At 36.3% G+C, this 21,106-nt stretch overlaps 1 protein-coding gene across 7 annotated transcripts in view; it reads right to left on the bottom strand.

Annotated features, from left to right (window-relative positions):
* Positions 1-21,106, bottom strand: part of agap1 (ArfGAP with GTPase domain, ankyrin repeat and PH domain 1) — a 200,546-nt gene that overhangs the window by 30,455 nt on the left and 148,985 nt on the right. For all 7 annotated transcript variants that reach the window (XM_084129542.1, XM_084129541.1, XM_084129540.1 and 4 more), the window contains one exon: positions 13,396-13,557. In XM_084129542.1, the coding sequence (XP_083985668.1) occupies positions 13,396-13,557 (162 nt within the window). The remainder of the gene's footprint in view (positions 1-13,395; positions 13,558-21,106) is intronic.

The raw sequence follows: 21,106 nt of genomic DNA, 5'->3' as shown, positions 1-21,106 counted from the left end.
CCCCCCGAAACACGATCTGAGCCAGTAAGAGATCACACACTTTACACATTCTGTTTATAATTTACTCTGGAGTGGGCAATTACATAATGAAGAAGCAATCAGGGAAGTAATACCCTTCCACACACACACACACACAAACGCGCACACACACACACGCATCCCTAAGGCCAAAATGCCATTTGAAGTGGAAAGACCCATGCACTCCATAGCATCTGCAGGCCAATGAGAACAGGAAACAACCTGGAAACTCGAACAATCTAATCCCTCACGGATGGCTGGTATCCCTGACAGACAAACTCATTTCAACCTCAGATGGCATACTCATGAACTCATGATGCTTTTTACACAAAAATGCCTAGAACAACTGATTGGCTAACGTTGGGATTCAGTTGGAGTCACTAACTAAACATTGTATCTTTGAAAGAAAGAAAGCCTCTTCCTGTCTGAAGATGAAAGTATCATCAGTGACAAGGGACTGTGTGCATGTAGCTCAAATTAAGGAGACGATACGCACAAAAATGAGAACAACAAGAGACAGGAAATAATGATAAAGGCATGTTATATTAGTGTCCACACCAATAGATAATGTTCTGTTTATGTTGAGGTGGGCTGCAGGTATCTGCTGCTTTAAATGCTCTATCAGGGATATTCAATTAAAGTTCCAAGAGGTCCGGTCTCCATATTTCCTTCCCAGCAGAGGTCCGGACAATACTTTTTTGGGTAACACTTTACAATAAGGTTCCTTTATTAAACATTAGTAAATGTATTAACAAACATGAACTAACAATGAGCAATACATTTACTACTGTTTTTGTTAATCTTTGTTAATGTTAGTTAATGAAAATAAAGCTGTTCATTGTTTGTTCATGTTAGTTCACAGTGCATTACCTGATGTTAACAAGATTTTAATAAAGTATTAGTAAATGTTGAAATTAACATTAACAAAGATGAACAAATGCTGTATAAGTGCAGTTCATTATTAGTTAATGTTAACTAATGTAGTTAACTAATGAACCTTATTGTAAAGTGTTACCCTTTTTTGGATAGATTTCCATCTGGGCAGCAGTAGTACTTTGTAAAAAACAACAACAAAAACCTAAACAATCAAAATGGTCCTCAAAGATGAGTATGTTGGGCCTCAGAGTCGAAGCATTGGTTTCTAAGAAGCTACTGTGTGGGGGTTCAGGGTTTTCCTCTTCAAGTCTGGACAATTTTTTTGATTTTCTTAAAATAAGTATCTACAATAAACAAAGAAAGTACATAATCAAAATGACCTCATCATGAACAGAAAACAAATTTAACTAGTTATTTCAAGGTTTTAGTTGTCTATAAATAATTTTTCCAATTATAATATAATTTATTCTGAAATGCTCATAACATAATAATGCATAATATAGATGATAAAAAAATGGTCGGAGTCATATATGATAAAAATATTATATACGTGCATTCTCATTTTCTGCAGTGTTTTATGAATCTAGATTGTTGTTCACTGTTTCTCTACTGTTGTTAAAATAACCGTGTTATCTGAAGCTCTTGTGGTGCTGTAGTGTCTTCAGCAGGAGAGAGAAGCAACGCACATGAAACAAAAAAGGCTTGAATGAAGCACTTTTTGCTCTAGATAGAAGTATCAGAGGATATAGTGCCGAAAGATCATTACCATAAACGACCCTGAGTGCTTGTGGCGCGAACCGCTCCGTTGTTTTGACGTGCTGCTCATTTTAAAATACAGAAACGGTAAAATGGTGCAACAGTTGTCATTTTGTTTGTATATCGGTTTTACCGATATATCGGTACCAATAACCAATAGTTGATTGGTGGAACTATCGTTATCGGCAAAAATAGTTTTTTCCGGGTTGTGTGCGTTGCTGGAGCGCCTGAGAAGGGTGCGCTGTCATTACACAGTACGAGAGCACTGAGAAGAGACTGCTGGCATTATACAGAGCGAGAGCGGGACCATGTGTTGTTTATTGTAACACGTGAGGTTGCGCGCAGCACAGAGAGATCACAAGCTGCACGGAGAGCGCTGACACTTCAGATCACGGTATGCGAAACGGTATGAATACAGAACACTACAGTACATATTGCCATATCATTATAAAGTAATTGATTTGTTGACTAGATGCTGCATTAGCAGAGAAAGAACAGCAGTATGTTTGCCGTCGAGGCTGAGAGGACTAACAATAGTACCTGAAGGGTTAAAACAATGTGACAGAAACACACGCAAACCTCACCCAAATGTTTAATGTTCGCAATTATTACCATCTATTTCCATTAGCTATATCCAGCTGGTCACTTGTATGCATTCATTAGCCGGCGAAGCTGCATATTTAAAGCTAGTGACGTGATTGCTTTCTCAACATTGATATGTTCATGTAGCCGACAGAAACAAACAAATCAGAAACGCATTCAATTTAATTATTTTTTATCACTACAATACATATTGTTATTTTGATTAGATAATCAAGTGTTCTAATCTAGAAGCAAATAAAGTGTGAGACTATACATGTAATATACATTTATGCAATTTTAATGCTCTGGTCTTGGCCATCTTTAAGCATAGCAGACTCTTTGGATTTATATGAAATGGTAACACTTTACAATAAGATTACATTTTTAGCATTAACTAAGGTAAATAAATGTTGTAGTATTATCCATTGTTAGTTTGTTAATTTCAACATTTACTAATAGTAATAGAGTTTTTATTTTTATTTTATCTGTTAACCTTAGTTAATGTACTATGAACTAAAATGAATGATCAAGGTACAATTGTATTGCTCAAATATTAATGTATGCTGTAAAAAAAATTATATTCCATAATACATAGTACATGAAAGCTAGATAATACATCCTTGTTAACAAATGAGACTTGCAACGTGTTACCTATGAAATTTACTTATGTTTCTAGCTTATAGCTAAAGAAACCTGTAATATTTTAATGTTTAAATAATTCGTTCTGTAGAACTTCTCATTTTAATATATCCATATTTATACATTTATTTCATTTAGCACATTTCAGTTCAGCACTGGTTTACTTGGAGTGTTATGTTTTTTTTTTTATCCAGTATCCATTTTAAAAATATCGGTTGATTAATCGGTTATCAGCACGTATGGTCAAACCTAAATATCAGTAAAATCCACTATCGGTCGACCTCTACTATAAATAAGCATTCAAACCAATTTGTCTATGAGGCTTCTCCTCTGGCTATACTATGTTCTAAGACAGCTTTTCGAATCATCTCCCTGTGAGGCCATTTCACAAGTTTAATCAGCGGGAAATCTGTGCAGTCACACCATTTCCTCTCCTTCAGTCAATCACAGGCCTAATTGAACTCCTATCATACAAGTCATATTAAAGGTCCCGCAGGGCCATGAGCCACCCTCACTGCTTTAAAAGAGCCTTGTGTTTAAATCCCCAAATTCCTCCCTTACAGAAAGACATGCTTGGTAGACAGAATGCTTAAACCTCTCCACTCTCCAAACTCAGAAAAGGGAAGGAAAGAGATCTTTCCTGTTCTGGATCAAAAGAACAAGCATACATTAGATCATTTGCTCATTTACAGCAAAAGTCAAACTCAAAACATCAACAAAAAGTGACTGGGGAGTCTGGGCCTATTATTTATTCATTTTAAGTTTTTTTTTTTTATTATTAAAATTTGCAAGGTTTGGGGGTTGGTGGGATCACTGGAGCATCCCAGCCTAGATTGGACCCACCCTTCAAAGGCACCGGGCCCTCTGGGGTCAGCAGCAATGTTCTCACCCTAATTAAATTGCAGTGCTGTTGGGGAGAGGGCGGTATTTGACAATTATGAAAAGCAACAATGCAGAAAGATGATATTCAGAGGCAAATATGAAGATTGGCTCCGCCTCCTCCCCTTAGCACACAATTAATAAGAAAACAATTGTGTAATACAAAAACTGCGATGACAGGGCATCAGGCAGCCAACCCTCCCCTCTATTTCGCCCTTAAACTTCAAAATGGGGCAGCTATCATTCATCTGGTGCCTGGTACTGATCTCCATATTCCACAAGCTACTAATATGACGATAATTACTTTCAGTGCAATTTAGACCGAAAGTATCCAATCATTCATGCACTTTTCTATTCTTGTGGTTTGATGTTCAGGCATATTGCAGAGGCAAGGAAATTTGTGAACTCTGACACAGGCAACCTTTACCAACAAACGGCACACAATCAACTCGGAGAGCAAAAGATGCAGCATGCACAGAAATGAGGCAGGCTAGGGTGGGGGTGTTACCTCCACACGGCCCAGACGGCAGTGCTTGGGGGTACAGTGGAAGAGTTGAATGCTTGGAAACACAAATTAACCGAGCGAAATGTCAAAGCACACAGTATTGCTTTGTGACACAGGTCATTAATTCCCATATTATCCCCTCTCCTTTCAAGCATCCAGCATTAATAACCTGGCACATATTACAGGAGTTATTCACATCCAGGGAAAAATGTGAACAAATAAATAAAGCAGAGGAGGGGTGGAGTCGTGGGAAAGGGGGCGTGCAAAGAGGAGGAGCCAAAGCTCCCACAATGTGTTCAATATCACCAAATTACATCATCCAATTTACCATCACTAAATAATTAAAACTCAAACACGACACTTTAACACATACAAACACGATCACGGAAGCAAAGCATACTGTACCTTTACAATTGTTACATGCTCTAAGAACCGTAAGTGCCGTGCAGGGAGTGTTTCAGGGGTTAACAGTGCATCGGGGAGGACTGAAGGATAAAGCATAATCACAGGGTCTCACCGTATGTGTGAGGGGCTTGTCTAAAAAACAGGGGTACACTGACTTCCCCCTCACTTTGTTTTCTGGAGCTAGTTACCTTCAACGTTGGAGGCACTGCTGTAAATGTTGCGAAGACTACTGACGCGAATTAGTTTCCATGCCCTAAGTTTGGCTGCATCCGACGGCAGGCACAGGAATAAGCGGAGAGAAAGAAAAAAAAGACGAAAAAGGAAATGATAGGAGTGGAGAAACTGGAACAGCCAAAAAGATATTTGGGAAATAAACAGGAAATGTCAAAGCAATGAAATACAATTTACAGAGAAAATCAGGGTTGAAAACAAAGGATGAACATCAGTCAGCAGGCAAAAGTGCAGATATTCCTTCAAATGAGAATGATATAGAAATTAAGAAAGTAAGCTAATGAAGTCACTGGGTATGAAGCAGGGTTGAAAACACATTGCATTAGTTTAAAAAAAATGCATAATAATGCTCTGCTTGAGTGGAAAACTGCAAGACAAAACAGGTTATGTCCATGTTATCATGCAAAGTGTCTAAATGAAAAATAAAGATCAGTCTGTGCATTTCATAACTTTGGAATAAAGGGTGTTTCGTCAACTATGGCACTTTTGGCCCTGTGTTTAATTTATCCAAAAACAATGTCCAACAGTATACAAATATATCACATGATTCTCTTTCAAATTGTTCTTAATGTCCCACCACTGTGCAATTCCACCACACCAAATTATGTATTGTGTTTAATAGCATTCTGTTACAGAAACAATGGTTTTGTAACTTTTTTTGTCAAAATGATAGCCTGATTGGAAATATTCACAAAAATCTCCGATTCACATGTGATATTTACTTTTTCTTTGTTCATATTTCATCTCAAGTTAAGTATTTTTACTGACAAAGTCATCTTCTTGGAGTTGAGTTCAGTGTGGTGGAAATTACGCCACAACTGTGTAAATTTTTTTTGAAAAAAATGTTTATTTCAACCTTCGTTTAAATGTAATTTTTTTTGGTTGCATTTTTATGATGAAATTTCATTTTTAAGATTGGATCTATGACAAGGGCAAATCAAAAATCTAAAAAGCATTTGAGAAGTAAAAGCATTTAAAAAAAGATAAAGTCATGGTAAAAAAAAGAAGTTTATTTTGACTTTCACATAACAATGAAAAAGTTGAAATCTGATATTTTTCATAAATAAAATTCAACCCATGGGACATAAGTGTCCGTAGAAGAAACACCCTTAAAGAAAACAAATTACACTAAAATCACTGCGCTATGCAAAATGCTGTTTAAGTCATTTCATTTTCAGTTCACTGTCTGTATTAACACAGGTCTAGTCTCGACTCTTTAAATAACTGTTCATTTCCCAGCTGTGCTGACAACTGACCTGAAGTCACTCCGGCTCAGTGCAGTCTCACTCGTTTCCCCTTAGGCCAAAGGGGACATTTTTACACAACAGTAATCCTGGGGTAAAAAAAAACTATCCCATCCAGTCCCTTCCCAGTGCACAGCATCAGAAGCAAAAACTACAATAACGTGTTCACAGTATCAAGCTATTTTCCACACAATAGACTCTAGAATCTGTATAGCATAGATTGACTCTCCTATTGTCTACGTGCCACGCTTGGTCCTTCACGCAAACTAATAACATAAATTCCATGAATGTCTGCTCTTAACATGTCTCTATCTCATTTGCAGGTCTTAAAAGACACTTCAAAATGGCTTTTGTTGATCACAGACAGCAACTTTCAGTTTGAGATGGCGAATGGTCCTTTTTCCATACCATTAGGAAGCCATAAGACCATCTTCACTTTGTTCCTGAGAGTAATAGTGCAGAGCCGTTCACCTGCAGAATGCTTTAATTAAACGTTGCGAACACGTGCCAGACCGATTCCAGCTGAGGACACCTGTGAACCCACGCCATCCTCTGGAATGTCTTTCTCTTTCTGGCCGTTTCTTAAAACGTCTCGCCTTCCTGAGGTATCGTTCTCTTTGTGCGACCATCAAGGCATTCATGAGCCTCCCGCTGTCCCTGTGCAGCGCAGAACCCACGCCGTCTGCCTGATCCGGTTTCAAAGGCTCTCGCATTCTCCTGCTCGCATCAAACGTAGTAATTACTTAACAAGGGCCACTTAGGGCCCTATAGCTCAGCGGTAATTGATAAACTGTGATCGTCCGTGCAGCAAGTTTGCCATTTGAGTGGTGAGCTTTCAGCGGCCCACTGTGGGGGGGATGCGAGGAGTGTAAAAATGCACGGCATGCTGGGATGGATTGATCTTCGTGTGGGTGTGTAGGGGGATGAAAGAGGAATGTGTGTGAGAAGACTTTGTTTCAGAGAAAGAAGAAGAGCAGGTGAGCTAAAATTATAGAAAGACCCTATGACATCATCTACCAGCACTTTTGAGATTGTGTGTGTTCAGAAACACATCAAGCATTTAAGATGAAGGAACTTAGACACCTTTAGGCTGTCTTTATAACATAGAAATGAATCCACTGTATACAGTCACATTATAGTGATTGTTACAAGCTCTTTTCAATTACATTTCTCTATACAAATACAAGTCATTATTCACATTTATTTTCTCCAATACAGTAAGCTGGCGACCAGAAGACTTCAGCAGTGTGTTGAACTTGAGAACTGGATCAATCCAATTTCATGAACAAATTATTCAGGCTGGTTTTGAAAATCCAGGTCAGTCTAATCATTGAAAAGACTCAAAAATAATTTTGCTTTGCTCTGCAAGGAGAGTTAGAGCAGATCTCAAGATTTTGAGCGAGTTAAGACATGGAATATAGTTTTTGAATCATATAGACAAATTTTATGATTATTTGGTGGTGATGTTGCATTCTTTTTAGACTCCAAGCCTCATTAAGTGTAATTGTATGGAAGATAATGATCAGATCATTATTAGAAATATCTTCTTTTGTTGTTGTTTCATAGAAGAAAGGCAGTCATGCAGTTTGGAATGACGCAATGATGAGTAAATAATGAAAGAATTTTGTTTTTACTGTATTATATGCAAAACTAATATATTGTATTAAACTGTATTACCTTAAGCATAAAGTACAACAAAAATGACTGTGATGTATAAAGAAACAGTTTTGCAATACAGTAACATTTTCAATAAATTATTATAACGATAATTCAGAAGGAAAATATTTAACATGCAAATAATGTCACAATGCAAACATTCTTGATGGTTCTAAAATAAGGTTCATCTTCTTTCAGTAATACATGACTGATTTTGGAGTGAAATATGAACCAAACATGTTTTTAGCTGGTTTTGTGTCACATGAGATGTTAGCCAAACACACTGTTCAAGTAGCATCTTGCCATCAGAGTGCATGTAAGTATAGCCGTGTTTCCATTACAGATTTGTGCAAAACTTTTGCGATATTTTCTAAATGCCGATACAAAACTATTGCGAAATGACATCGTTTCCATTAACCGATGTTATGTGACTGAAACGTATCCTCTCGCGATAAGTCATTCCATAAAGAATGCCAACGGATGTTGGTAGGTTTCCATATATCCCAGCCACCGCACTAGCCATTATTTTTAATCGAAGGAGACGTAGGCATGTTATTCAAGCATTAATGGCAAGGAAAGCCCCTTATACTTGGGAGCGGCCACGTATGAGGTATTTCTGGGTGTTTCTCCCTCATATCTGCTTCGAGGTCTTGATTGTGGCATTTCTTTGTGGTTTAGAATCCAGTATTCCCATAAGTCTTTTGTCTTTTATGGATTTTAATAAAGAACTGTCTCGTTCTCTGTCAAAACATACCGCACCATCTACGTCCGGTGACCTGTAAATGCACAAAAACTGTTTCCATTGCAGTTTTGCGAAATATTCCTTTTTCGAATTGCCTGAAAAACCACTGTGTTTCCATTGGGTGTATTTTCAATTCGCAATTTCAATTTGCGCAATTTGAAGGGTGATGGAAACGCGGCTTGTGTGTGAGTGTTCTATAAGACACACTGAGTGCAGTACCTGACCGTGACAGTGTGTGATATATAAAACACTATGGACGCAGTACCTGGCTGGTGGAGCTCATGAATAACAGAGGAGCTGACAGCCTTATCCCTCAGAAGGCCCGCGGTGTGACAGCACTCCCCGGCCCCACGCACAAGTGCTTAATGGCTAAATTGGGAGACTGTTACTAATCGCTTATTGAATAATGAAAGTGACACAGCTGATAAAAGATTTCAATACTGTAGATTATTTATAATATTTCACTTAAGTGCCTGCCTGACGAATGGGGGCTGGGGAAGAGGCCCGGGCGGCATCTGACAACGGTCAACCTTTTCAAAAAACGTGAATCAGGGCAAGACAAAGTGGCTCTCCAGGGTTAGGAAAAAGGAAAGGGGGAGGGAGAATGGGTAAAGAGTGAAAGAAAGATAGTGAAGGCAAGAAATAAAGAGGGGGTGAGTGAGGTACATTAATGCAACCCCATTTCTCACAGAAGACCCCTACAGGTCAGAAACTACAAGAAAAATCTCTTTGTTTCAACACTTACAAATCCAGAATCCTCTTCCAGAATGTTAAATTTGCAAATTTTAAATGTGGTCCACCACAGAAGAGGAAGACATAGAAATTATTTTTATTAGACACTGAAGTATCAATCGTAATAATCACTCATAATAAATGGATTGATCAATATAAATGTTTTTTTTTTTTTTTTTTTTTTTTTTACAGAACTCCAGATGGGATAAATTGCAAAATAAAACATAAGGTTCAGAGATTTATCATCAAAGACTGAATATAATCTTGGAACAATGGTCATGTATATGCCTACTACAATCTAAGGATTATCAGGGGCCTCATTTCCCATGATTCCACTCTTCCATGACCACATGGTGGCACCATAGAGAGAATTAAGTGGAACAGATGGCCACTCAAAACTCTCAAATGCTAAGGTCATGGTAGAGTCATGGTGCATCAGATGAGAGGTTCTCAACTGGTTTTACATTGGCCATCAAATGGCAACCCAATACAGGTTAAAAAAAAAAAGGGAAAAAAAGAATGAATTAAGTACAAAAATGATTGTGCATATTGACAATGTTGTTCAAAAATTTGGAGTCGGCAAGATTTTTAATAATGTTTTTATAAGAAGTCTCTTATGCCCACCAAGGCTATATTTATTTAAGGAAAATTAATTAAAAGCAAAGCATTAATATTCTGAAATATTATTACAACTTAAAATATTTGTTATCTATTTTAATATATTTTTTAACTTATTTATTCCTGTGAATTTTCAGCAGCCATTACTCTAGTCTTCAGTGTCACATGATCCTTCACAAATCATTCTAATATGCTGATTTTGGTGCTCAAGAAACATTTCTTATTATTAACAATGTTGAAAACAGTTGGACTTATAATGCAATGATTTTGGTGGAAACTGCGATTCTTTGATAAATAGAAAGTTGATTTTATTTGAAATTTTTTGTAACAGTATAAATGACTTTATCCTGAATTGCTGAATATAATTAATTTGTTTCTTTTTTTTTTAAAAATCAGCAGACCACAAACTTTTGAGTAGTAGTGTACGCAATTTAATAATTTATTTAATAATAAAAATACAAATTATAATATACTCATTCAGTGCACAAAACACATTGTGGTCACACTGCAAATTATCATTGTAATTAGTTTATATCCTTGCCAGTTTTGTTTCCTTTTATTTACATAGTTTGAAACCTGTCATGAAACCTATTCATGGTAGCATGTCTAATTTTAATTGCTTCAACCACCTGAATTTACACTCAAATACTGTCTGATGCATATTTATTTTTTGCCATTTTACCTATGCACAATTAGATGACCAGTATCATTTTGTTATTTGGACCTAACATTGTTTTTCTGTTCTGTCCACAATCTGAACAGACCTGTGGCCCATTTATGGGTCACAACCCCTAGTTGAGAGCATCTGAATGCATAAATATATGTAATATAGTAGTGTTAGAAACACAATGAGTACATTTAATTCTGAAGCAAATACTGTAGCACATGACACATGGATGTATATACACACACTCTTCCCTCACTGACAATATATTGGCCCCCTTTGGGAAAGGATCAATAAGGGTTGATTGGGAACATTTTAAACAAGCACTGATCCTCCGCTCTCAAGAGGCCGTGGCCACCCACACAAGCCCAGTCTAATTAATCACACACTCTCTGAGCTGACACACACTCATCCATCATTCCTACATGCTCACCGTCTCTCTCTCACACACACACACACACGCACACACACAGATGACCTTATAACACTTTAGAACTGTATTCTCACCCTGACAAGAGGTTATAAACTACTTACAGTAAACTGAGAACTCATTCGCATTAAGTGTAGACAAACATGCACAATAAGATTTTGAAAATGTAACAAGGCATATCATGAGATTCACAAATATATTGTGATCTAGCAATTTCTTCTTTTTTTTTTTGTGGTTAATTTAAATATCCAAATCTTCTTTAAAAAGTTAATAAAAGTTTGGTATTAGACACTTTTGATGCAAATTTTGCTTATAAATATTTCAGTATAGTAATTTAAGCCTTACTATGAGATTTTCAGTTGATTTCCAGTTGGAAATTATCCTCTGCTATGTTTGAAACTAACAGAAGCAGTTGGTGGGGCACATTCTCATTTTGTCAGTGACCTTTTTCATGCATTTACGCACACCAAGGCTGTGTTTATTTGATCAACAACAGTAAAAACAGTACTATTGTAAAATATTATTATGATTTACAAAAAATGTTTTCTATTTTAATACATTTTATAATGTAATTTATTCTTATGATGCAAAGCTGAATTTTCAGCAGCCAATACTTCAGTCTTCAGTGTCACATGATCATTCAGAAATCATTCTAATATGCTGATTTGGTACTTAAACACTTAATATTACTGATGTTGAAAACAGTTGCTGCTTAACATTTTTTGTGGATTCTTTGATAAACAGAAAGTTCAACTGAACAGCATTTCATTAAAATCGATCTTTACTGTCATTTATAATCAATTTAATGCATCCTTGCTGAATAAAACGTATTCGTTTCTTTAGAAAAAAAACATACTCACCCAAAACTGCTGAATGGTAGTGTGTTACTGTAACTTTTGGTAAAATTTGTTAGATCATTTTGTAAATTGTAGATCTGCATTGACATTACATTCACATGTAAACCTATGTAGGCCTCTAGCAAAGTTTTGTCCAAACAACACTGTAAGTGTAGTTAAATAAAATATTAATTAGATCACTTTAAGCTTCAATTCTAGAAAAATAAATACAAATATATATCCACGGTGTCATAATGGTGGCTGCAGTGATGAGTGGAGTCTATGCGTGTGTGAGTGACAGACGGCGTTTAACCGGCTTGTCTGTGTGAGATTGTAATAATCACTCAGCATATTTCTCTTGCTCCACGCAGGCCTGTCAGCCGCCTGATCCATACTGATGGCAGGAAACATATTACACATCTGCTGCTCAGAAACATCTGTTCGACTGCAACTTCACTGCATGACGGTGTGTGCTCACTTGCGTTTGTGTGTGTGTGTGACAGCAGCAGTGTATGCAGCATATGTGCTTTTATACATGATGGTATATGGGAAGGCTTCTTTGATTCTAATGAAAAGTACAAATTGTCTGCATGTGAATGTTATTATTTATTCAATATTTGAATGAAAAAGTACATGAATTAACTTTGTCCCCGTTTTGTTTTTATGACAGCAGTATTCAAATGGCATGAACTCAACATGTTTAGTAAATATTAAAGATGTTATCCAGTGTGATTTAAGAAATGTTTCAAAGAGAAAGTTGGATTTCTGACAGTTCATTTAAAGGAGTTCATGTGGTCAATTTTACAAATAAAAAAATTACTTGTCAAAAGGACATAGAGGACCAACAATTTTATATTAAAATAGCTCTGTGAGTTACTTCTTGAGATAATTTTATAATAAAATGAAAATAATATGAAATATAACAGTCACGGTTCTTGTCTGGATAGCTTTAGCAGCTTTAATAACCCCTCTATACAGTAAGAAAATGAAAAACATCAATAACTGCGTTCTATTGCTTGCAAAGGATTTTTGTTTGTTTATTTTATCAATTACTTTTCACTTGTCTATACTTGTTTTCAAGCAATGCTTAAACAAAAAGGCTACATGTCATGCATTTAATGCATTTATTTTAATTATTAATTAATATTTATTTATAATGATTAACTTTAAAATACTTAAAAAAGCTAAATAGTCAAATAGTGTGTTAATGCAAATTAGTCTTTGCTTATTAAAATTCACAGGTACTGTTACTGACTACTGAAATTTTGGCATCCTGCCAATGCTAATTTGATTATTGACCTGACAATTTTGTGTTTCCAGGTTTAAATAGAGTTTAAAATCCAAATATTTCAGCGTGTCTTTTGTGCAATGTTTTCTCACAAAGCAAACTCACCCTCATTTGACTCTCCCTGTAAAATATCAATGGCACTGCAGAAGCTCAGACAAAGATACGGGAGAATGTATAAAGACCATTTAAGAACCAGTGCTTTACAGCTGTTCTTAGGAACGTGGCTGAATGTGCAGACCAAAAGATGTTCAGTAGAGATCTGAACAGATTGTGTGGGACAGAGACAGGAAGTACCTTCTGCAGTTCCAGAGAAGCCGTCCACCTTGAAGTTACTGGTACTCTTCTTCCTCCTGTGTTTTTTGCGGTTGGCGTGGGGCGATGGGGGCGGATCCATCTTTGGACTGGTGGTACTGGATATGCTAGGACTGGAGCACACAGAATCTCCCATACTGGTATCTGCACACACAGAGAGAGACTGACGTTCAGCCCTATTTTACCACACACTAGAGCTGCGATTCATTGTTAAAAGAGCACGATCTCCATTCAAACACCCATGCGATCTTATCCCTAAATGACAATGATTCAATTGTCTATTAAACCTTGACAAGTACAATAACAGCAGAACATTTACTGTAAATCTACGTTGGCGCTGCCGCTGACCCAGAGAGCAGTTGTCATGGTATGAAACATTTTTTAAACCACACAGTATCAAAATTTATATTACAATAACTCAAATGATCACAGATTACTGGGGAAGTTTATAGTTTGGATTTAAACAATGATGTCTACAGTAGTGATCAAAACAGAGTAAATTTGTTACACCAGAAGGTGAAAAAAATGCATTTGTCATTGAATCATTCATTCAATAGATTCATTCAAAAACGCTGATTTATCCAGAAATTAAACAAGTGAAGTCTTTGAGTGAGTCATTGAATCATTCCATTTAAACTGATTTTTCTTTTAAATAATTCAAATTAAATATTTTAAATAGACTGCAGCAATTAACATTTGTCAGAACCTCTAGTAAATTACCTGTTATTTTGTTTAGATGTCTATTCAGAATGGTGATCTCTATTTTAAACAAAAAAAAAATCTTGATTCTCAATTTATTCAGAATGCAACTCCGCCACACATGCACAGACTGTAAGAAAAATCTATAGGAAAACTTATAAAAACTTATATATAACTATAGAAAAAGAAAATCTTTTAAGTTTACATATCAGACTATAGCCAAGAAAATGTTATAAGTAACTGAAACAAGCGCAATTGTCAAAACACCTCCAGGGTCCAAAAACCCCCACCTAAGACCGCAGAGGGTTAAACCTAAAACACAACACAATGTAATGCGTCATTCAAAATACAGAAAAAGCACTTGTGTAAAATCAATACAGAAAATTCCTTCAAATTAACCGTACATCGGGCCCTATTTTCACAGACATTTTTTAGAGTGTAGAACATTCCGTGGTGTCTACTCTGGTTTAAATGATCGAGCACGCGTGTTCGTGTGAGGCCAGTTCTGACTGGCGTTTGGCTGGATCCTCCAGCTCAGGCTATCAGAGGGGCTGCTTCACTTTTCATAAGCGGCACTGACAGCTGTGACTAGCGGCAGAATAAAATAACATTCAGTTCACATCAATTTCAGGCCGAGTGAAAGCGCTGATGTGGGGAGGGGACGGGGGGTGTTCAGGCTGGCACTGAGCATGCTCCCAGCGCCCTGCATCAGCACACAGCCCCAAGGACGGCCGTAACTTATTTTACAATCGTTTAGTCTCAGCTCAAGTGGAAAACGTGACAACTTATCTCTGCTGACAAGATGCCATCCCAAAGTGAACAATTAACCACCTCGTTCTAACAGCCCCTTTTGTCCAGCCCTCTCTCTCTCTCTCTCACTCACACACACACACACACACACACACACACACACACACACACTTCAACGTCAAATACACCTTTTTCCTCTTCCTCATATTCTCCATCCTTTTCTTTTCAAGCTCAGTGCTTTCTCAAAGGTCATTTATTAGTCTGGTATAATTCTAGCAGACAGTCAGTAACAGAGTTTGCTTCTAGATTTTGTTAGTTTAGAGGAGTGAAGAGGCAACACCACAACACCACATACATTATCATGGAATATTTCACTTCAAGGCAAAGGCTAAATGTCTGTCATCTTTTATGTAGAACGACAAACTAGTAAGTAAACCTGGGTGGCTGACAGGTCATTGCGATATAGTGTTTTGGGATCAATGACATGGAACTCATTTTCTATTATTTATGCAGAGATTAAAGCAACACTAAGGAACTTTTCCTCTTTGGTCGCCCTACAGGTTGGAAGGGAATTGTCCATTACCGCTGTCGTAAATAATTTCGCCGCCCGCAGCCTACTGTCGCACGCACACTCGCTGTTTATCTAGCACCGGCTTTGGAATGAACGATGTCCACTGACAAGGTATGTTGCATGATTTCATGAAAGTATGATGTATTGCGACATCAGAAACGAAGGAAAACTAAATAATGACTATTGTAACGCTTGACGTAAAGCAAGTCAAATTTGTAGTTTTCTTATGTCTCATTCGAACTACAGAAACGCGACCTGGTTTGTCAAACTTGCATAGTGTGGTTATAGCAGATATAGGGCTGCAAAGCGAATGCAGAAGTGCCTTTCACCCTGTTACGACTTGATGAAACACTGATACGATTTTGGAAACATTATTTTAAGGTAAAAAATGTTCCTTAGTGTTGCTTTAAAACACCTCATCTATGATAAGTGTTTTTCACTTCTGAATCCATTTAGATTTTTTTTTTTTTTGAGGTGGGGGTAAAAATGTCTCTAACATCATAATGAAAAAAACAATAATTTATGTTTTTTACCTTAAATATATTGAAAAACTTTTTTGAAAATAATTGATTAAATTTGATATACTCGCATGTATTAAATTACTTAATTTTTTTAGGGCCTTTCGCACTGAGCACGATTGTGCGACGCGAATGTACGACGCAATGTCGCTCTTTTATCGAAAAAGCAGATCCCTATGGAGCTATTCACACCAGGCTCATTGTCAGATTTTTGTCAGACATTGCTAGATTTTTTTTTTTTAAATACATCCAAAAGCACTGAGGGGGAGGGTTTTTAAGTTCCACCTTAAAAACCAACATTTTTAAGGTGGAACTATTAGTTCGACAAATAAGGAGCTGGAAAAAAAGGCGCTGGAATCAACCTCGTATTTAAATATGTCATTTTGGTGATCATAGATTTTTAAGAGTTTTAAGGGATAAAATGATTGACTACAGGGGGACTTTAAGATCACATGCCCGGAGCCGCTGGTCCAGATTGGTGGTGCTGTTTTGAAAACCAGTGTGTAAACACAAGAAAAGTGTTCTTTAAGAGAGAAGAGATGGATGTTGAGTTATTGTTATCACTGGTGTCTGAGAACAGATTTATTATCATATATGTTTCTTTATACAGTATATAATTTCTATAAATTTTCCCCTGAATTATGCGATATGATGAGCTTGAAACAGCATACAGAGCTGTGTGTGTTTTTCATGCGGTTCAGGCTATTTTTACAACCATAAAATATGTTTACATGAGAAATGGTAAGCAGGTGTAGCGAAACGTTCAGTCCATTATAAAACACTACATGTCTGTCCATTATATGGTCAAAAAGAACTTTAGACCGCAAGCGTTAGTCATTACAAGCACTCGATGATGGTTTAAAGTGGGTTTTGAGCAAAAACATAGTAAAAATCTCTTTTGTGAAGTGTAGCTTGACATTTGTTACTCATCTGTGATTTTATGATGTATTTTTTGAAAAAATTCGAAAGCATTATAGATAGTTTGTGTTCCTGGTGTAGGATTGTGGTGTAGGATGGTGCATCGGGCTCGGTGTGAAAGGGCCTTTTCACTTTGTTTTATTCATGTAACATACACTACCACTACATTTTTTGTTATGATTTTTATTCAGGAATGATGCATTAATTTGATCAAAAGAGACAGCAAAGACAAGTGAAGTGTGAACATTTCAAATACATGTCCTTCAAAGAATCTCAAACAAATATGAAATATTAAAGCAGCACAATTATTTTCAACATTGATGATAAGAAATTTTTCTTCAGCACCAAATCAGCATATTGAATGATTTCTGAAGGATCATGTGACACTGAACAATGGAGTAATGATGCTGAAATTTCAAGCTTTGCCATCATAGAAATTAATTAGTAATTTAAAATGGTAATATTTCACAATATTACTGTTTAACTGTATTCTTAATCAAATAAATGCATCCTTGGTGAGCAGAAGTGACTTCAAAACATTTTTAAAATTCTTGCCAACCTATACGGTAGCATAAATGTGAAAGCAACAACAACAACAACAAAAAAAAATGTAGGAACTTGCCACATCCATTTTCTTTGATATACTAGCTCAATCTTGGTGGTTTCTACATGGTTGCTTACTGGGCCAAGTCAAAAGAGCCCTAAAGAACTAAAAATAAAAGTAAAGGGGTAAACCAGGAGTATGATGCAGTGAGTGAGAGAGAGCAAGGAAACATTTAGGGCAGTCAAAGGGAACAGATAAGAGAAGGAAAAAAAAAAAGGAAAAAAAGAAAAGAAAAAAAAACCACGGGTGCATAACTCAACAAGTTGGGTGACCTGATATGAGAACAGCCAAGCATTTATCTTAAGGCAAGTCAGACCAAAAGCATGTACCCCCAGAGCACCTAAACACAGCAGATGTAATCAAAGAGACACTCATTACACTCATTGTAGCCACGGAGGGAGGGACAGAGGGGGTATTTTTGTGCACAACTGTCTGCTTGGGGCAAAGGATGCTCCAGGTAAAGAGACTGAGAGGATGTCTCTGCCTTTCCCATGCCCTCAAGACAACATGGAGTGGGACAAAAAGACACAGAGAGAACGATCACTGGAGGGGGATCTAATCTCCTTTAAACGGACTTGGCTTTGTTTCTTCTGGAATAAAAGAGCTCATTACTGAGGCTGAGTTTCTCAAATGGCAGCCATGTCCAGTCAGAACGAGTCTGCTCTGATGTGGTCCAACTCATTCAGACAGCACACAGCCGAGTGTCAACTCTTTTCAACTTTGACCCTCTCTTACAATTACACTTTAAAGGCATCTGTATATCTAAATGATCTCAGGTCAAAACAGCTTGGTTCAGTATATTCTGCATAAAAAGCACAGGGCAGGCATCTGCAAAAATGTAAGGCTTTTTAAGACCTGTACAAATAAAACTAATACCATATGGGTGGGGTAGAGCAATGTCTATGGTAACATATAAACCATAAAATGACAATTTAAACAACTTTACAGTTAAAATGAAACCGGTTTTGACAAAGACATTTTTTTTATTTTTTTTTATAAAATGATCTTATCCTAATTGTTCAGATTTTTTGAATGCACATTAGCTTCTTTTCGATCTACCAGCCAAATAAAAATGCAGCTTCATTCTCTGACAGTAGGTGGCACTTATGGAACAGCAAAAATATAGCAGTTACCCTGGTAACCCCTGAATACAACACAGTTGTGCTTTTTAGAAAGGCATTGAGTTTGCAGGTTTGTATGGAAGCTTGTTTCCGCCACAGAATAAAACACATACAAAATAAAATACAATTTTTACTTTTTTTCTCACAATTGCGAGTTCACATCTCGCAATTCTGACTTTTTATGTCAGAATTGTGTGTTATAAAGTCAAAATTGTGTGATATAAAGTCGCAATTGTTTTATTAAGTCAGAATTGCATTATATAAAGTCACAATTGCGTTATAAAGTCAGAATTGTGAGATATAAAGTCGCAATTATGAGGAAAAAAGTCAGTCTTTTTTTCCTTAGAATTGGACTTTATAACTCGCAATTGCGAGTTTATATCTCACAATTCTGAGAAAATATGTCAGAATTGCGAGATATAAACTCACAATTGCGAGAAAAAAAGTCTGAATTGCGAGTTTATTTTTATAGTTTAACCTATATCTTGCAATTCTGACTTTACAACACACAATTGTGACTTTAAATCACGCAATTCTGAATTTATATCTCGCAATTCCGAGAAATAAAGTCAGAAATGTGAGATGTAAACCCGCAATTGTGAGATAAAAAGTTGCAATTATCTTTTAAAATGTTTTATTCTGTGGCGGAAACAAGCTTCCATAGGTTTGATATAAACACCATAAGGTAAAGATTAGCTTCTTTCAAACAGTAATCCCGGTACATTACAGTAAAATTACCAGAACTACTTTTCCTGAAAATGCACAAATGTGCTGTTCACACAAGAAAGAGCTCCGTCTTTTTACTGGTAAGATACCACTAACACATCAGTACGAAAATAAACTCTGTGATGTCAATCATCAAAAATGGATCACCTGGATGAGGAGAAGCACTTTAGTTTCACTATCTGTCCAAAAAAAATGTATGTCTGAGTGACAGGCATACAGGGATGATCACCACGAACACAGATTTGTATTTAAAACATGAGACACATAAAAGTTACTATAGTAGGCAACAATAACAGCAGAGCCACGGCTCTAAAGAATGGAAAGACGAGTCTCACTTGTGGACTTTCTGCACGAGGGCACTTACTGTACATTACATGTGTGTACAGACTAGACAACTTTAATGCTCTGCCATGACGCTTTAATTTTGACGTTGACTAGTCGCTGATCATAGCCTATAGAGGGGTGCAACAGGATAAGAAATCTTTGAAGTTCACATTTATGCTCTGTTTCTAACAGTTAAAATGACAAATAAATGCATATTCCGAGAGCGCTTCACATGACATGCTTGATTATACCATCTGGATGCTCAAAAATCGATCGTGTGAATGCACGTTTTAAACAGCTTATTGTACGCGCAAGTTAAGCTAATGCGCTGCTGCATTGTAACGCACAAAGAAGCTAGGTAGAATGAATTCACATGCAATCGCTCTCTTTCTAATGCATTTATTTAAATGTTGTCTTTACTGTGCTACTTTATCTGTATCTAATTTAGAACGAGCAGAAATCTGTGAGAAAAAAATAAATAAAAATAAAATAAATGAACTGATAAAAATAAGCTGTTATGTAGCGGCAATAGCCTTGTGGGCAGCACTGTGTCATATGCCATAGCTGAGCACAAGGCAATCCACGTTTGAGAAGCTTGAAGTAAACATGCAAATCCATACGTCTTTCTCCAGTGTAGAGAAGTGTACAGCCGTTTTTTTTTTTTTTCTCAGATTTCGTGACAAAAATTAAGAAATTAAATGTCACATACTTTAATAATAACCGAATATTTTATAATATAATTTTAGACCTCTCTAATGATTTATAAATAGTTATTACAATAGTGATATTTATTATTTTGTTTAATATATTTATAAAAATATTATTATAAGATATAACAATATTTTATTTAAAAAATATTATATGGTAATTATTATTATTGATGATGATTATTAGTCATATTAATATATAAAAACAATATTTTAGCCAAAATGTAGCCCTAAAAACAAGCACAACAAACCTGGTGGTTTTTATCATTTTAAGGGAACACTTCCATAATTCTGATGCACTTTCCTCGATATGCCATTTCCCTCAGCTAATCGAGCGAGTTAGATGATGACAGGAAAATTAACTGCGCAACTTCTGGTTGTTTTCAGAGATGGTAACAGACGTTTTGTACGTACCTGTACTACAATTGTGTGGCCTGTGCGTCCTGCGCTACAAAACTTTCAACCTCTGTAGCACCAGAGCTATGTGCAAATAAAGTTAATGTACAACCCTGTTTAAGGCTTTTTATGATCTTAAATTTATACTTATACTTTAAGTCTCCGTTTAGTGCCAAGTACTACATTGTGGGAAATGAATAAGCAAGCTTATAGACCACCAGAAATGGATATGAAAATATCTTTGTTTAATATTCTGTTTGATGTGTGGACACAATAACAAAAATCAGAATATTCTAAAAGCAGGAAATAATAATAGTTAAGAAAATAAATTAATAATTAAGCTTCCAGGATAAACAAAA

This window comes from Abramis brama (genome assembly GCF_963993115.1).
Source record: "Abramis brama genome assembly, chromosome: 11".
NCBI lineage: Eukaryota > Metazoa > Chordata > Actinopteri > Cypriniformes > Leuciscidae > Abramis > Abramis brama.
The sequence above is the reverse complement of the archived record's forward strand: the minus strand, read 5'-3'. Positions and strand labels throughout refer to the sequence as shown.